Source organism: Acomys minous (assembly GCF_964271855.1).
Source record: "Acomys minous genome assembly, chromosome: 9".
Lineage (NCBI taxonomy): Eukaryota > Metazoa > Chordata > Mammalia > Rodentia > Muridae > Acomys > Acomys minous.
The window spans coordinates 90240736-90255252 of NC_140490.1; the positions used below are offsets into that span (position 1 = coordinate 90240736).

The window sequence follows — 14517 nt, forward strand, 5'->3', positions numbered from 1 at the left end:
TATTTCTTTTATTTTCTCCTTTCTTTCTTTCTTTCTTTCTTTCTTTCTTTCTATCTATCTATCTGTATTTGGGGAAAGTATTTCTTAAAAGGCAGAAATGTCTGTCACCCTTCTGTCATCATATGCCTTTTCCAAAAGAGTACTTGGTATGTAACTACAGATTGCTGTACAATTGTACTACATACATACATACATACATACATACATACATAACATACACACATACATACATAGCACACACACATACATAATGTACATACATCCATCAGACATACATATTTTAGTCTGAACTTCTCAAGGCAAAACCCAAACCCATATAATGATCTTATTTATTTGGCCCATAATAAGCAGTGTGTCTAAGAGGTGATCAAACTTCTACAAATGTGTGCAGAATTCAATTCAACATAAAACATTTGAAATAGCTTTAATATCATTCCCTGACATTTACTTTTATTTTTTTAATTTAGGTTTTTTTTTTTTTACTTGTGTATATATTTGTCTGTATGTCTGTCCAGGGGAGGGTACTGGATGGCCTGGAGCTGGGTTGCAGGTGGTTGTGAGCCACCTGACATGGGTGCTGGAACTGAACTTAGGTCCTTTTGAACAGCAGTTAGTGCTCTTAACCACTGAGCCATTTCTCCGGCCCCTATTTTTATTCCTATTGACAAATAATAAATGTTTATAGGGTAATGTTACATATTCCACGTGGAATGGCTAATTCAAGCTAATTAATGTCATTATTACCTAATCTACTTGTTATTTCTTTGTGGGGAGGACAGTTAAAATCCAGTCTTAGCATTTTTAAAGCACACAGGACATAAACACTATCATATGTGGTCAGGTTACTGTGCCTAACCTGGGACTTACTTTTGTTGTCTAACCGGTAGTGTATAAGCTTTCCTGATTTTCCTGTGTCTTTCTCCAGAATTATGCAAGGTTAAGAGCAAATGCCAGCACTGGGCTTCATTTGGGAGGGAGAAATAGAGAGGAAGTTCTGAGAGGCTGTTTGCCCTTGGTTCTTATGAATTTTATTTATACTAACCCTGTTGTTAACTACAGAGAAAGCAAATTAGGAGAAAGAGGTTAAGTGGCTTAACCAGGGCCAGCTGGGGGTCAAACACGGATCTGTGGGGTCTCTTCCTCCCAACCCTGCTATGGTAGACCAGGAGCCATACATTAGTCAGCCCAGGCTTAAAGAAGGAAGAAAAAGATTAGAAAGGGCAGAGTGGGCTTTCTCAGGTTGCTCATAAAACAGCCTTATGACACTCACTGTGGGCTCCGAGTCAGCAGGACATTTGCTCCAATTTATCAGGGAACAGCTCACGCAAGTGCCCTGGAAGAAAGAAAGATAGCAGTTACCGCCGAGACAGCCTCCGGGGAGGCGGCCCTCAGGGGGCGTGGCTTCCCTCTGATTTGTCCACTGCCCTTCCAACTCCTCCCCTGGGTGCAGGAGGGAAGCCAATGCTGGACAAGTGTTGGAAAAGTCGAATATACCCAGAACACGTGCTTCTCCCACTGGATGTAGCAGCAGCTTCTGATCTCTTCAAGAAGCACCTGCCTCCACTCCCTCACCCCCCCCACCCCCCCACCCCCACCCCCCCGCCCAGGGAACCCTTCAGTCATTCTTATCCAGGGCTTTAGTGTCCGCACTGGCACAGCGCTACGGCTGCCATTCCCAATTAGCTTAGCAGTAATAAAACTGAACTATAAAACCTCGGCCTTCTCATTCTTGCCTCTGCTTCCACTGGCTCTTAATTGGGGAAACAGACAAAATGCTTGTCCTCAGTTCCATCCAGAGCTGTTCTCAGACGTCCTCTGTCTAGCTCTGTGACCAACTTTCCGCCTGCTTTCGGTGAACGGGAGGCACCAGCAGAGGACAAATGGAGGATTTCCTCTCTGCCTCCACACTGATTAGCACAGTGTCCCTACAGCTCTACATGCTTTTCCTACTATCACAGGGAACCCTGTTCCTCACTCTCAGGCCTTTGGTCCTGGGTGGGATGGTTGCTGTGGTTCTTTCTCTCTGGTTTCTCAGCATCACATGCTTGTGTCCTTTTGAACCACCTGGGATAAGTTTTGTTTCCTGTGGGGACTTGAATTAGTGAAGTGCTATTTTTAAAGAATAATAATAAATAATTATTATTATTATTAAATTTTTTCTAGACAGGGTTTCTCCGTGTAGCCCTGGCCCTCCTGGAACTCACTCTGTAAACTAGGCTGGCCTCGAACCCAGAGATCCACCTGCCTCTGCCTCCTGGGTGTGGGCCACCACCACCTGGTTTGTAAAGTGCTGTTTATTAAATATCTAAAGTCCAAACATAACATGTCCAAAAGCAGTCATGCTCTGAGTGTGTCCAAAAAGGAGGTTTTAGGAAGTTCCAACTGTTCCTACTCTTTCTAGACATATATATATATATATATATATATATATATATATATATATATATATATATATACACACACACACACACACACACACACACACACACACACACATACACACACACACATATATACTTTCCAGGGAATGAATTCACTTGGACTTTTAAGATGGCTATCTAATCTAAAGCTCCCTGATCTAAGAAGGGCAGGCAGAGGGGACTTCAAACCTGGAGAAAACAGTGAAGGTTAAGGGTTACCTGCCTAGAAGTTCTCCCTGTGGAAGCACAATTCTTTGCGCTGTAACCCAAGCCCACACCTCGAATTTGTCCTTTGGACAAAGAACAAGCATTTGAACAACCAGAAACACAACACGGCCATCAGGGGCGCTACCCTTGCCCCTCTGCAAACTTCTTTTTCTGTACCACCAGTGGCAGAAGGCTTAAATGATTGAATCCTATACTCTTTCTCAGTTAGGCAGGTCCAGACTTTCCTAATAGGTTCACACCAGACCTAAGAGGCCACCCTCACTGGCTTAAGCCACAGGATTGTACCTACCAGTGGGGATTATGTCCAGAATAGAAACCACGTACATTGCTGCGAGGGGCTGGCTAGGAAAGCAAATGTTTCAGCCTCTCTTAAGAAGGGCTGATCAGAGAGGCAGAAAGGTCTCTGAATGGCAGCTGACTTTCAGAAATTACTGTCAATAGCCAAGAAACCGGTCATTGTATCAGTTAAGAGCCCAGGGACCAGAAAGCTGGTCGCCATTCTAAGCAGGTGCTTAGCTATTCCCAACCTCCAACAGGAGAGGACAGGACAGTGGAATCCCAGCACGTGGCGGCTGAGCCAGGAAGATTGTGAGTTCAAGGCCAGACTGGGCTACATATTGAGACCCTGTTTCAAAGAGAAGAGAAAGAAGAAAGGAGGAGGAGAAAGATTTTTTAAAAAGTAAAATTAGGTGCTTTTCCCCTTGTTCAGTGTCGATATTCCAAAGATACTGAGATCAATCATTGTGATTGAAGTTATCTTGAAAAAAAAGATTCAGCCCTACTGCTGCTATAATTTGGGGTTTATAGTTCCATCTTAAGAGATCACAAGGGGATTAAGTATTAGGATTAAGGGTGCTTTAGTTAAAACTGGTCGAGCCAAAACAGCCGATACCCAATTAGAAAAGGTCATTAGGAGTCTCAGAAGTTCACGGAGAATTGGAAAGACAGGCACCAGAACAGCATCGAAGATGAATGAGCTGCTGGCCAGAGCATCCACTGGCAAAGGAGCTTTCATCTTTGGCCCCTCTTGGAGAGAGCAAAGCTAAGAGCCTCGAGCAGGTGCCTCCAGGTGACTGGACGGTGGAGGGAAAAGGAAGCAGACTAGCCCTGAACCCCGAGGGGGGAAACTGATCAGATTCCACCTCTGTGACTGAACAGGACGATAGCAACTGCTCCCCAAATGCATGTCCCCCCAAAACCTTAGGGTGTGACTTTGTTTGGAAATAAAGTCTGCAGTTATAATTGGGCTAGGGAGTTGCTAAGTCCAGTGGCTGCTGTCCTTGCAAATACGGGAGAAGACACGAGGGGAACAAAGCCCAAAGAAGCGAGGGCAGCACTGGGACCCTGCAGCTGTGGGATGAAGAGTGACCAGGGCAGCACTGGGACCCTGCAGCTGTGGGATGAAGGGTGACCAGGACAGCACTGGGACCCTGCAGCTGTGACATGAAGAGTGACCAGGACAGCACTGGGACCCTGCAGCTGTGGGATCAAGAGTGACCAGGGCAGCACTGGGACCCTGCAGCTGTGGGATGAAGAGTGACCAGGGCAGCACTGGGACCGTGCAGCTGTGGGATCAAGAGTGACCAGGGCAGCACTGGGACCCTGCAGCTGTGGGATGAAGAGTGACCAGGGCAGCACTGGGACCGTGCAGCTGTGGGATGAAGAGTGACCAGGGCAGCACTGGGACCCTGCAGCTGTGGGATGAAGGGTGACCAGGGCAGCAACAGGACCCTGCAGCTGTGGGATGAAGGGTGACCAGGGCAGCACTGGGACCCTGCAGCTGTGGGATGAAGAGTGACCAGGGCAGCACTGGGACCCTGCAGCTGTGGGATGAAGAGTGACCAGGGCAGCACTGGGACCCTGCAGCTGTGGGATGAAGAGTGACCAGGGCAGCACTGGGACCCTGCAGCTGTGGGATGAAGGGTGACCAGGGCAGCACTGGGACCCTGCAGCTGTGGGATGAAGGGTGACCAGGGCAGCACTGGGACCCTGCAGCTGTGGGATGAAGGGTGACCAGGGCAGCACTGGGACCCTGCAGCTGTGGGATGAAGAGTGACCAGGGCAGCACTGGGACCCTGCAGCTGTGGGATGAAGAGTGACCAGGGCAGCACTGGGACCATGCAGCTGTGGGATGAAGAGTGACCAGGGCAGCACTGGGACCCTGCAGCTGTGGGATGAAGAGTGACCAGGGCAGCACTGGAACCCTGCAGCTGTGAGATGAAGAGTGACCAGGGCAGCAACGGGACCGTGCAGCTGTGGGATGAAGAGTGACCAGGGCAGCAACGGGACCGTGCAGCTGTGGGATGAAGGGTGACCAGGGCAGCAACGGGACCGTGCAGCTGTGGGATGAAGAGTGACCAGGGCAGCACTGGGACCGTGCAGCTGTGGGATGAAGAGTGACCAGGGCAGCACTGGGACCGTGCAGCTGTGGGATGAAGAGTGACCAGGGCAGCACTGGGACCCTGCAGCTGTGGGATGAAGAGTGACCAGGGCAGCACTGGGACCCTGCAGCTGTGGGATGAAGAGTGACCAGGGCAGCACTGGGACCCTGCAGCTGTGGGATGAAGAGTGACCAGGGCAGCACTGGGACCCTGCAGCTGTGGGATGAAGAGTGACCAGGGCAGCACTGGGACCCTGCAGCTGTGGGATGAAGGGTGACCAGGGCAGCAACGGGACCCTGCAGCTGTGGGATGAAGGGTGACCAGGGCAGCAACGGGACCCTGCAGCTGTGGGATGAAGAGTGACCAGGGCAGCACTGGGACCCTGCAGCTGTGGGATGAAGAGTGACCAGGGCAGCACTGGGACCCTGCAGCTGTGGGATGAAGAGTGACCAGGGCAGCACTGGGACCCTGCAGCTGTGGGATGAAGAGTGACCAGGGCAGCACTGGAACCATGCAGCTGTGGGATGAAGAGTGACCAGGGCAGCAACGGGACCCTGCAGCTGTGAGATGAAGGGTGACCAGGGCAGCACTGGGACCCTGCAGCTGTGGGATGAAGAGTGACCAGGGCAGCAACGGGACCCTGCAGCTGTGGGATGAAGAGTGACCAGGGCAGCACTGGGACCGTGCAGCTGTGGGATGAAGGGTGACCAGGGCAGCAACGGGACCGTGCAGCTGTGGGATGAAGAGTGACCAGGGCAGCACTGGGACCGTGCAGCTGTGGGATGAAGAGTGACCAGGGCAGCAACGGGACCGTGCAGCTGTGGGATGAAGAGTGACCAGGGCAGCACTGGGACCGTGCAGCTGTGGGATGAAGAGTGACCAGGGCTTCTGGGAACTGTTAGGAACTGAAGTGGCATGTGTCTACGCCTCCAGCCACTTAGGAGGCAGAAGCCAGAAGATCTCTTATAAACACACACACAAATGTGAAGCCACCTTGGGGACCGTCAAGAGCCCTTATTAAAAGGACAAAAGAATTCTTGGATTTTAAAACCACCACGGACAGGATTTCCTTGCTGACACTTTGATTTCAGAGTTCTAGCCTCCATACAGGTGACAGAGTAAATGACTGGCGCCTGTGGTAATTCATTACGGCCACACCAAGGACCCTGCTCACCTGCTGGCCATCTCCGGTAGAAATCCCACCATAACCTTGGTTCGCTGCTGATAGGACCACGTGCCTTCTAATGGACATGAACCCTCAAGGGGTGTGTTCAGCTTTCTCAGAACTGTGAGCACAGGATGATGACTGCCTCCAACGCTACCGAGGACCCCGGTTTCCCCAGTTTTCCCTTACCAGTTTTAGCTCTCTCTTCATTTCATCGCATCGGTGGGGAAGAATCGGGACGATGGAGGGAGGAATGAGAACTCCGGACAGCGTGTAAATTAGGCCACTTTTGGCAGCGACCTCGGTTTCTTCCACAGCGACGTCGTTTAACAGAATCTGCCCCTGAAAGAAGCATTGACGTCTTCCATTCTGACAGTGGGGGCTGGAGCCGTCCCCAGAAAGATGGGCACAGTTACAGCGTCCCTATTTTTCTTTCTTTTCTGAGAAGGGTTTCTCTGTGTAGCCTTGGCTGTCCTGGACTCACTTTGTAGACCAGGCTGGCCTCGAACTCACAGCGATCCGCCTGCCTCTGCCTCCCGAGTGCTGGGAGTAAAGGCATGTGCCACCGATGTTACCTGATCTCTCATTGGAAGGAAGGTTGCTACTAGGTGGTTTTCCATTAGGAAATGATTGTATCTGGGAACTAAATCTCGTCCTGGGCCATGAGGTCCCTGTGTATGCTGCGGTGGGGCAGAGCCCTGCCCACTTCTACTGCGTACACCACTGCCTTACTTTACCTCTTAGTTCTCAAGAGAGGATCCATCTAGTCAATACATTTATTAAGCTCATATTAACTCAGTTTGAGGCCCTATGGATGCATCAGTAAACAAACAGATGCACTGCTGTTTAGCAGCCAGTGCAGGGAGCAAAAACAAAACAAAGCAACAAAACAAAATGAGTAAATTGGCCCAGATTGCTGAGTTCTGCTTTCCCCACACGTGCTCCCCCTGCAGAGCAATGGTGACATCATTCTTATTGGTCAAGCCAAAAGGCTGAGTCATGCTTGCCTTCCTCAGCCCTTATCGCCCTTCAGATATATTGGCAAGGCTGTGGGGGAGGGGGGTGCATGCATTTAATCCCAGAACTCAGGAGGCAGAGACAGGTGCCATCTGGGTGAGTTTGAGGCCAGCCTGATCTACATGATGAGTTTTAGGACAGGCAGGGCCACATAATGAGACCTTGTCTCAACAAAACAATACACACACACACACACACACACACACACACACACACACACACACCATGTTTTTTTTGGGTTTATCTTCAAAATGCATTCATAATCCAACCCTGGCTATCCTTATGTAAGAGACTATCATTATTATTTTCTTTGTGTGTACGTTTAGGCATATGGAGGCCAGAGGCCAACCATGAGTATGGTTCCTTAGGTACTGTAATTAATTAATTAAGTAACTAAGACACGGCCTTCTGCCAGGCGTGGTGGCGCACGCCTTTAATCCCAGCACTTGGGAGGCAGAGGCAGTAGATCGCTGTGAGTTTGAGGCCAGCCTGGTCTACAAAGTGAATCCAGGACAGCCAAGGCTACACAGAGAAACCCTGTCTCAGGGGAAAAAAAGGGCCTTCCACTGGTCTGAAACTCATCAAGTAGCATGTACTGACTGTCCAACGAACCCCAGGAAGCTGCCTATCTCTGCCTCCCCAGAACTGGGGTTTGGAAGTGTGTGCCGTCACAGTTGGGGTTTCTGACGTGGGTTCTGGGATAGAACTCAGGTCCTTGAATGGCAAGCACTTCACCAACTGAGCTATTTTCTGTGCCCTCTCTGCCACTTTTACTGGCTTACTGTAATCAAGTCTCATATTTTGTCTCCCTGGAATTGTGTATCTCATCAGATCACTCTCCCATAATCCTCTGGTTGCTTCCCATCTCCTTAGAGTCATCCTGACTTCGTAGGGCACAAGGGGCGCTGGCCGTGCATCTCCATCTCTTGGGTGTCTGGCTGCTTCACACCCTCTCCTCTGCCTGATGCGTCTGTTCTGGCCACCCTGTCTTCTTCCTCCTTAAATAGCTCCGCATGTTCCTTACTGTACAACATGTACGTTTGGTTTCGGCTGTTTCTCTCCAGAAACTTATGTCCCCAGAGAGTCACACTCCTGAAACCTCCACTTCCTTCAAGTCTTCACTCAGATTTTTTTTTCCTTCTTTGTGAGGACTTTTGGAACTTTATCTAAAATGCTAGTCCCTTGAAAGCAGAAGGTTGGCTAAGAGTTGGGGGAAGAATCCCAAAGATTGGGGAAGGAGGAATGAGAAGGAGGAATGAGACACACACACACACACATATATATACATATATGGCATGAAGACAGAAGAGGGGAGGAGGGACATTATAGGGAGACATTGTAGAGAGAAGTAGGAAGAAATATGCATGGGGGCAGTGATATACACATAAATACATTAAAATGTTACAATAGCCCATTATTTTCTATACCAACTAAAGCAATAATAAATACATGTAAAGTCCTGCCCTGACTTTCTATTCTCACGTCCTGTTTTGACCCCTTCATCGCTTCCTATGATAAACATCTTTCATTAGCATCTTTGTTTGTGGAGAGCCACAGATAGCAGCGCCCCTGCTGCTTCCCCGGCGCAATGCGCCCCCTTTTGCGCATGTGCAGTGAGTAAACCTTTGTGCATGCGCAGTAAGTAAACCTTTGCGCATACGCAGTGAGCAAGCCCCTTATGTGCATGCCTGAAGGCATGACGTAAGGTGACGTGATTCGAACAAGACATAGCGTGAAGTGGCGTGATCCGAATGCACCAACCAGGAGTGACGACATGGCAGTTTCTGATAGGACAGGCACACTATAAAGGTTCTGTGGGAGCTTTTCCCGGGGTCACTCTGGTAATCAAGGTTCCTGAATAAAAACTGCTGCAGGAAGAGTTCCCGGTGTTGGTGTCTTTCCTGCTGGACGGGAGCGGCATCGACATTTGTTGACTACTATTTTCTGTTTATTAGGATGAAAGTTCCATTCAACCAGAGACTCTTGTCTGTTTGCTCTTGTGTTCTTCTGGACCTAGGACAGTGCCTGGCACATATTGGTACTCAGTAGGTGTCTGCTGATGTTGTCATCATCATATCATCATCATCATCATCATCAACAACAACAACAACAACAGCGGAGAGGAGAATCAACAGGAGACATTCTTTCTGCTCCTAGACTTATCCACCCCAGACAGGGAACTTCTTTGAGCTTCTTAAGTAAACCACGATCCTCCACCTCGGGGATTCTCCTATGCTCCCTTTCTACCCCAAACTCTCTTTTATTCATCTTTACAAACTCTTTCTACTCGCCCTGCAAGTCTTGACCCACTGCCTTTCTCCAACTCTTCCTCTATGTGCTTTCCAACTCCCTGATCAACAGTCATTGCCAACAGCAATTCATTGACCATTTAATGGAGGCTTGTGGAATGTCACCTAAGTGGTCCTGTTACATCCTACTTTTTCTGCTAGGATGTAAGCTTTTCTTCTTCTCCTTTTTTCCCTTCTTGCTTTAACCCAACTGTTACTCGTAGAGGTGCTCAGCTGGTATTTGCTGCAAGAACTGAGCAAAGACTGGAACACCCGTGAAGAGGCTGGGACTGTGGAACAGGGGAGATAGCTCAGCTGGTAAGGTGCGTGGATTTCAAACAGGGAGACCCGATCCCTAGAACCTGTCTTTAAAAGGCCAGGCACAGTAGCATGCACTTGTGATTCTAATGCCGGGGAGGTGAAGACATGTAGGTTTGTGATGCTTACTGGCCAGCTAGCCTGGCCTATTTAGTGAACTCCAGGCCAGGGTTTCAAGAGGAAAGAGGCCTATGGAACGACACTTGAGTGGTCCTCTGCCCTCCTCCGTGTACACACACGTACCTGCACACACAAGGACACTGCTACAGATGTTACTTGATAAGAAAAGGCTTCAGATCTGTGAGTTAGTGTAGAAGCAAGGTAACCTGCTGAGCGGGCGTTGCCAGAGTAAACGCGCATGAGTCGGTACCGGCCGTAGATTTCTCACTTACGTTGCTGGTTATGTTAATCCATATCCTCTGGTTGGCCATGGTATTGATGTGAGGTGTCGAAACGAGGGTGGCCACTTCCAGCTGCAATGGGGAGAGATCAGGGGTCAGCCGCAGCCATGGCCAGAGTCTCCATTTCTCACAGCTCTTGCTCCAAGGGTCCTTAACTATCGATGAACTAACGGGAGCTTTGACGCCACGAGCGTTGGTGGCTTTAAGGATTTTTGTTGATAGTAATAGCGGAGACAACACTTACAGGCTGAAGGTCTCCTCAGAGCTAGTAAGTGTCACAAACAGTTCTCTAGCCCCATGTTGGAATTGAAGACTAGGGTCTGGTACTTCAAAAGCGGGGATAGGAGGAAGGATAGGGCCAACCTTGGTAAGTGGGATAATGTGGTTCCGGACGAGTTCCAGACGTTTCCGAGAGCCCTGCAAAGGAACCAGTATTCCAAGTCAAGCAATGAAGAAAACCCTACACGCTCCCTTTTTTTGAGAGCCCTTCACATGAACGACTTTGGATGCTGATCATAAAAGACAATGGCCCAACCTCTTTATAGGGAAATTGGAGATAAGAAAACTTCCATGTACAAATAGCTGACATTCATCAAATCTCTTGGCTGCTCCAAAAACATAGCATGCACGTTTCTTGTAACCCCCAGCACCCCTGTGAGTAGAGACTATCATGAGCCCATATTATGTGTGATAACACCGAGTATCAAGACACACCTGAGTCACCCAGCTTCCTCTGTATATTAACCCAAGGTCTCAGCCACTGTGCTCAACCGCCCCACCTCTGCAGGTCTTAGGCTACCTTTTGGAATTCTTACAGCATCCTTCTAATTGTGGGTCTCACTTGCACCATAAACAAAATTTTCTTGTCAAGCCACATACTGATATTTCAGGAGGGTTGGGGACCGTGATCACCTAGTCCCTCAAAGGACATCACTCTTCACCAGAGACATTTTCAAAGTTTCCCCCTCCTTCAAAACACTGAAGAGAAGGAGTACACACAAACACCAAAATAAACCATAACAGCGCAACCCTGTCACGATCACAACTGGGATCCCGGAGCTCTCAGGGAGAACTGCAGGCAGGTGTCTGGGAGGGAGTCCATAGAACGGAGGGGCACATGGCCACGTTGCCCAGGGCAGAAGGCTGTGGTAGCGGTGGTTTCCGCTGCACTCACTAAGCTAGGCATAAGAAGCTTGGGTCTGCAGCACAGCTTGGACAGACAAAGTATCACAGACCATTGGCCTAATGACTACCAGGTGATTATCCTTTCAGGGCACATGTCCCTACACCATCAAGGCTCAGGCCGAATAAAATCTTTGCTGCACCTGAGTTCTCTCGAGCACAGACTCCTCTTGGCATTTGACCTTGGTCACAATGCTGGGGAGTCAGCTGTAGTGGCCACATGCCTAGTTTGTCTGGTCCAGTTCTAGCATCTACCTGCTGTCTGGCTGCTCTATTCAGTCTCAGAAGTATCCTGGTGTGGATGATGAATGATAAGGCTGCCATAGCTACTAGCTGATAGTGCAATGTGCACAACTGTGCTACAGTAAGGGCACTGAGCTTGCCTCCAGCTACCAACTCTAGACGTGATGCTCTTTGTTGCTCTTCGGTGGGTCACCCTATGACCTTGAACAAGTCAGCCTGTGGGTCTCAGTGCTTCCATGTTTCCCAGAAATAGGGACTCACTAGAGAAAAGACCGTCAGTTCCTTTAGCACTTTTAGAATGCAAAATGTCCTTGTTGTTATCTGAAGTTATTCTAGAAAGGACTATATCCATGGATTTACCAGCCAACAAGGCAATGTGTTTCAGGGGCACCACAGCATCGTGGCCGAGACCGCTTGTCTTAGAGCAAGTATGTGCCTGCAGGTCTGTTACTTAGTCTCTTAGTGCCACCAGCCATAATGCTTGGGATCAGGCCCCAGAACCTGCTTGCTTGACAAGCCCCACAGGTGACTCCTGATCACACTGGAGCCTTGGAATCACTGCTTTTTAAGAACTCTTTGTCATCAATACTGATCACAGGTAGCTTTGACCGTCTGCTGAGATGGCAGCACAGTTTCTGGAAAATCATAGAACAAATATGTAGCCATGATAATGTCCCACTGTTTGTCATTTTAGTGAAAAAGAAATTCCATAGCCAGCTAGTTATCTCTTCAGATTTCGCGTGTTGGGTTGGAGAGACAAAATACCTACGATGATTTCAACCATTTTAACCTTGATCTTGATATAAAGGAATCCACAATCTGTTCTCCAGGGGGAACTATGAAAGCACCAACGAGCTCAGGTGGATAAGAGAAGGATCATAGATGCGGGAAGGCAGATGAAAAGAAAAGGTTTTTGAAAGTTTAGTTCAGGCTGGATGACTTTAGAGTTGTAAGTAACTTAAAATATCTGTCTGTCTAATATCTATCTATCTATCTATCTATCTATCTATCTATCTATCTATCTATCTATCTATGCATCTATCTATCTATCTGTCTATCTATCTATCTATCTATGCATCTATCTATCTATCTATCTATGTATCTATCTATCCATCAATCCATCTTCTATCTATCTACTATCTATTTATCCATTGATCCATCTTCTATCTATTATCTACCTATCTATGTATCCATCAATCAATCTTCACTCTATCTATTATCTGTCTATCCATCAACCCATTTTCTATCATCTATCTATCTATCTATCTATCATCTGCCTATCTATCCATTGATCCATCTTCTATCTGTCTATTATCTATATATCCATCTATCTCCTGTCTCTTTCCTGTTAGTACAGAGAAATGTCAGGATGGACAGAGACTGAGACAGAGATACTGATGCAGTGCATTGTACAGGTGGGATCATTTACCTCTGGAGAAAGGAGGTAATCGAGGGTTCCAGCCTTCATGTTATTCAGAGCTTCATTACTTGGGACAAAAATGGTGTATAAACCATGAAAGCGACCTTCATCTAGGATCTCTTCTATAGAAGTTTCCTGCGTTTGAAAAATTAAAACTTATATTCTTGTTCATTGAAAATAATATTTGGAGTAGTTGCCAGAAAAATATTTAAAGTTGGCATCTCTGCTGATTTTACAAAGGTCCTGGCCCCATTCTTCTGAAATGTGTGAAAGCTCGTACCTCTATCATAGATCTGAACTTGGCATATCTTGGTTGTAGTATTGTCATGATGGCTTGCTGAAAAGAGATATTGTGGTCAAAGGTCAGTAAAAAAAAATAGCTTGGGAATATGAACCTTCATGTTAAGAGGGACATGGCAGAGTTAAGGTGAAAGTGTGAGTATGTGTAAAAGGACAGAGCCAACCGTTATGGAGTATAGGACTGATTTGATCTGACCAGTCATCCAATCCCATGCATTTTACGGCAGTTTCTGGCTATATCGTGCAGGTCAGAAAGAAGAAATTCCTTATGCTTATGACTGTCCTTCATGAAGCACAAGGAATGAGCTGCCGTGACAACATGACATCAGTCAGAGTTGTCTGACATGGCTATAAATGAGGTTAAAAAACCCATAAAAACTTCTCCCACACCAGCATGCCTTGCTTTCCCTTTGTAGAGACACTCAGAAGTCTACTGATGATCAGCAACCCATCCTGACTTCTCTTAGCTTGAGGCCCTCCTTGTAAAATGAAGGCTAAGAGCTGGCTAACACTTTCTTCTTGGATGTGACCTCACTTGTACTTGACTGGTCTCACCTGGGGGTTGCTCTCAAGTGTGGGCTTTATCTTGTCCATGGCTCTGTCGAGGATATGGATCAGCCCATTGGAAGCCACTATGTTCCCCTGGATAATTTTCACCGCACTGCCTCCGTGAAGTCTGAGCTGTAGTTGATTGTCCTAAAATACCAAAGAAAGAAAGAAAGTAAGTAAAATCAATAGGGCATTCCGGAAAGAACAGTTCTGCTATTAGAGGTCAGAAGCCCTAGAGTTGTGAGACTTTGGATAAATTGCAGGATCTTACAGGAGGAGGGAGGGGTCTGCGCGGCCCACTTTGCGTGGTTTCCACTAAGTTCAAATGAGATAGCGCGTGATGACCCCACTGAAGAGTAGCATGAGCAAGATGTGGGCAAGTCGGTGTATGCTCTCCTCCAATAAGCTGCAAGCTCCACTAGGGTGTAACTGTTTGATTGGTTGTAAATACATCTCTCGCTTTAATACAGTAGTTCTCAGTCTGTGTGTGTGTGTGTGTGTGTGTGTGTGTGTGTGTGTGTGTGTGTGACTCCTTTGGGGAGGTCAAATGACCCTGTCACAGAAGTCACATATCAGCTATCCTGCATATCAGATATTTACATGAT

At 47.8% G+C, this 14517-nt stretch overlaps 1 protein-coding gene across 2 annotated transcripts in view; it reads right to left on the minus strand.

Annotated features, from left to right (window-relative positions):
- Nucleotides 1-14517, minus strand: part of STAB2 (stabilin 2) — a 177363-nt gene that overhangs the window by 114753 nt on the left and 48093 nt on the right. For both annotated transcript variants that reach the window (XM_084794364.1, XM_084794363.1), the window contains exons 13-19: nucleotides 13919-14059; nucleotides 13344-13400; nucleotides 13073-13198; nucleotides 10582-10635; nucleotides 10210-10290; nucleotides 6384-6536; nucleotides 1271-1333 (exon numbers count right to left, since the gene is read on the minus strand). In XM_084794364.1, the coding sequence (XP_084650490.1) occupies nucleotides 1271-1333; nucleotides 6384-6536; nucleotides 10210-10290; nucleotides 10582-10635; nucleotides 13073-13198; nucleotides 13344-13400; nucleotides 13919-14059 (675 nt within the window). The remainder of the gene's footprint in view (nucleotides 1-1270; nucleotides 1334-6383; nucleotides 6537-10209; nucleotides 10291-10581; nucleotides 10636-13072; nucleotides 13199-13343; nucleotides 13401-13918; nucleotides 14060-14517) is intronic.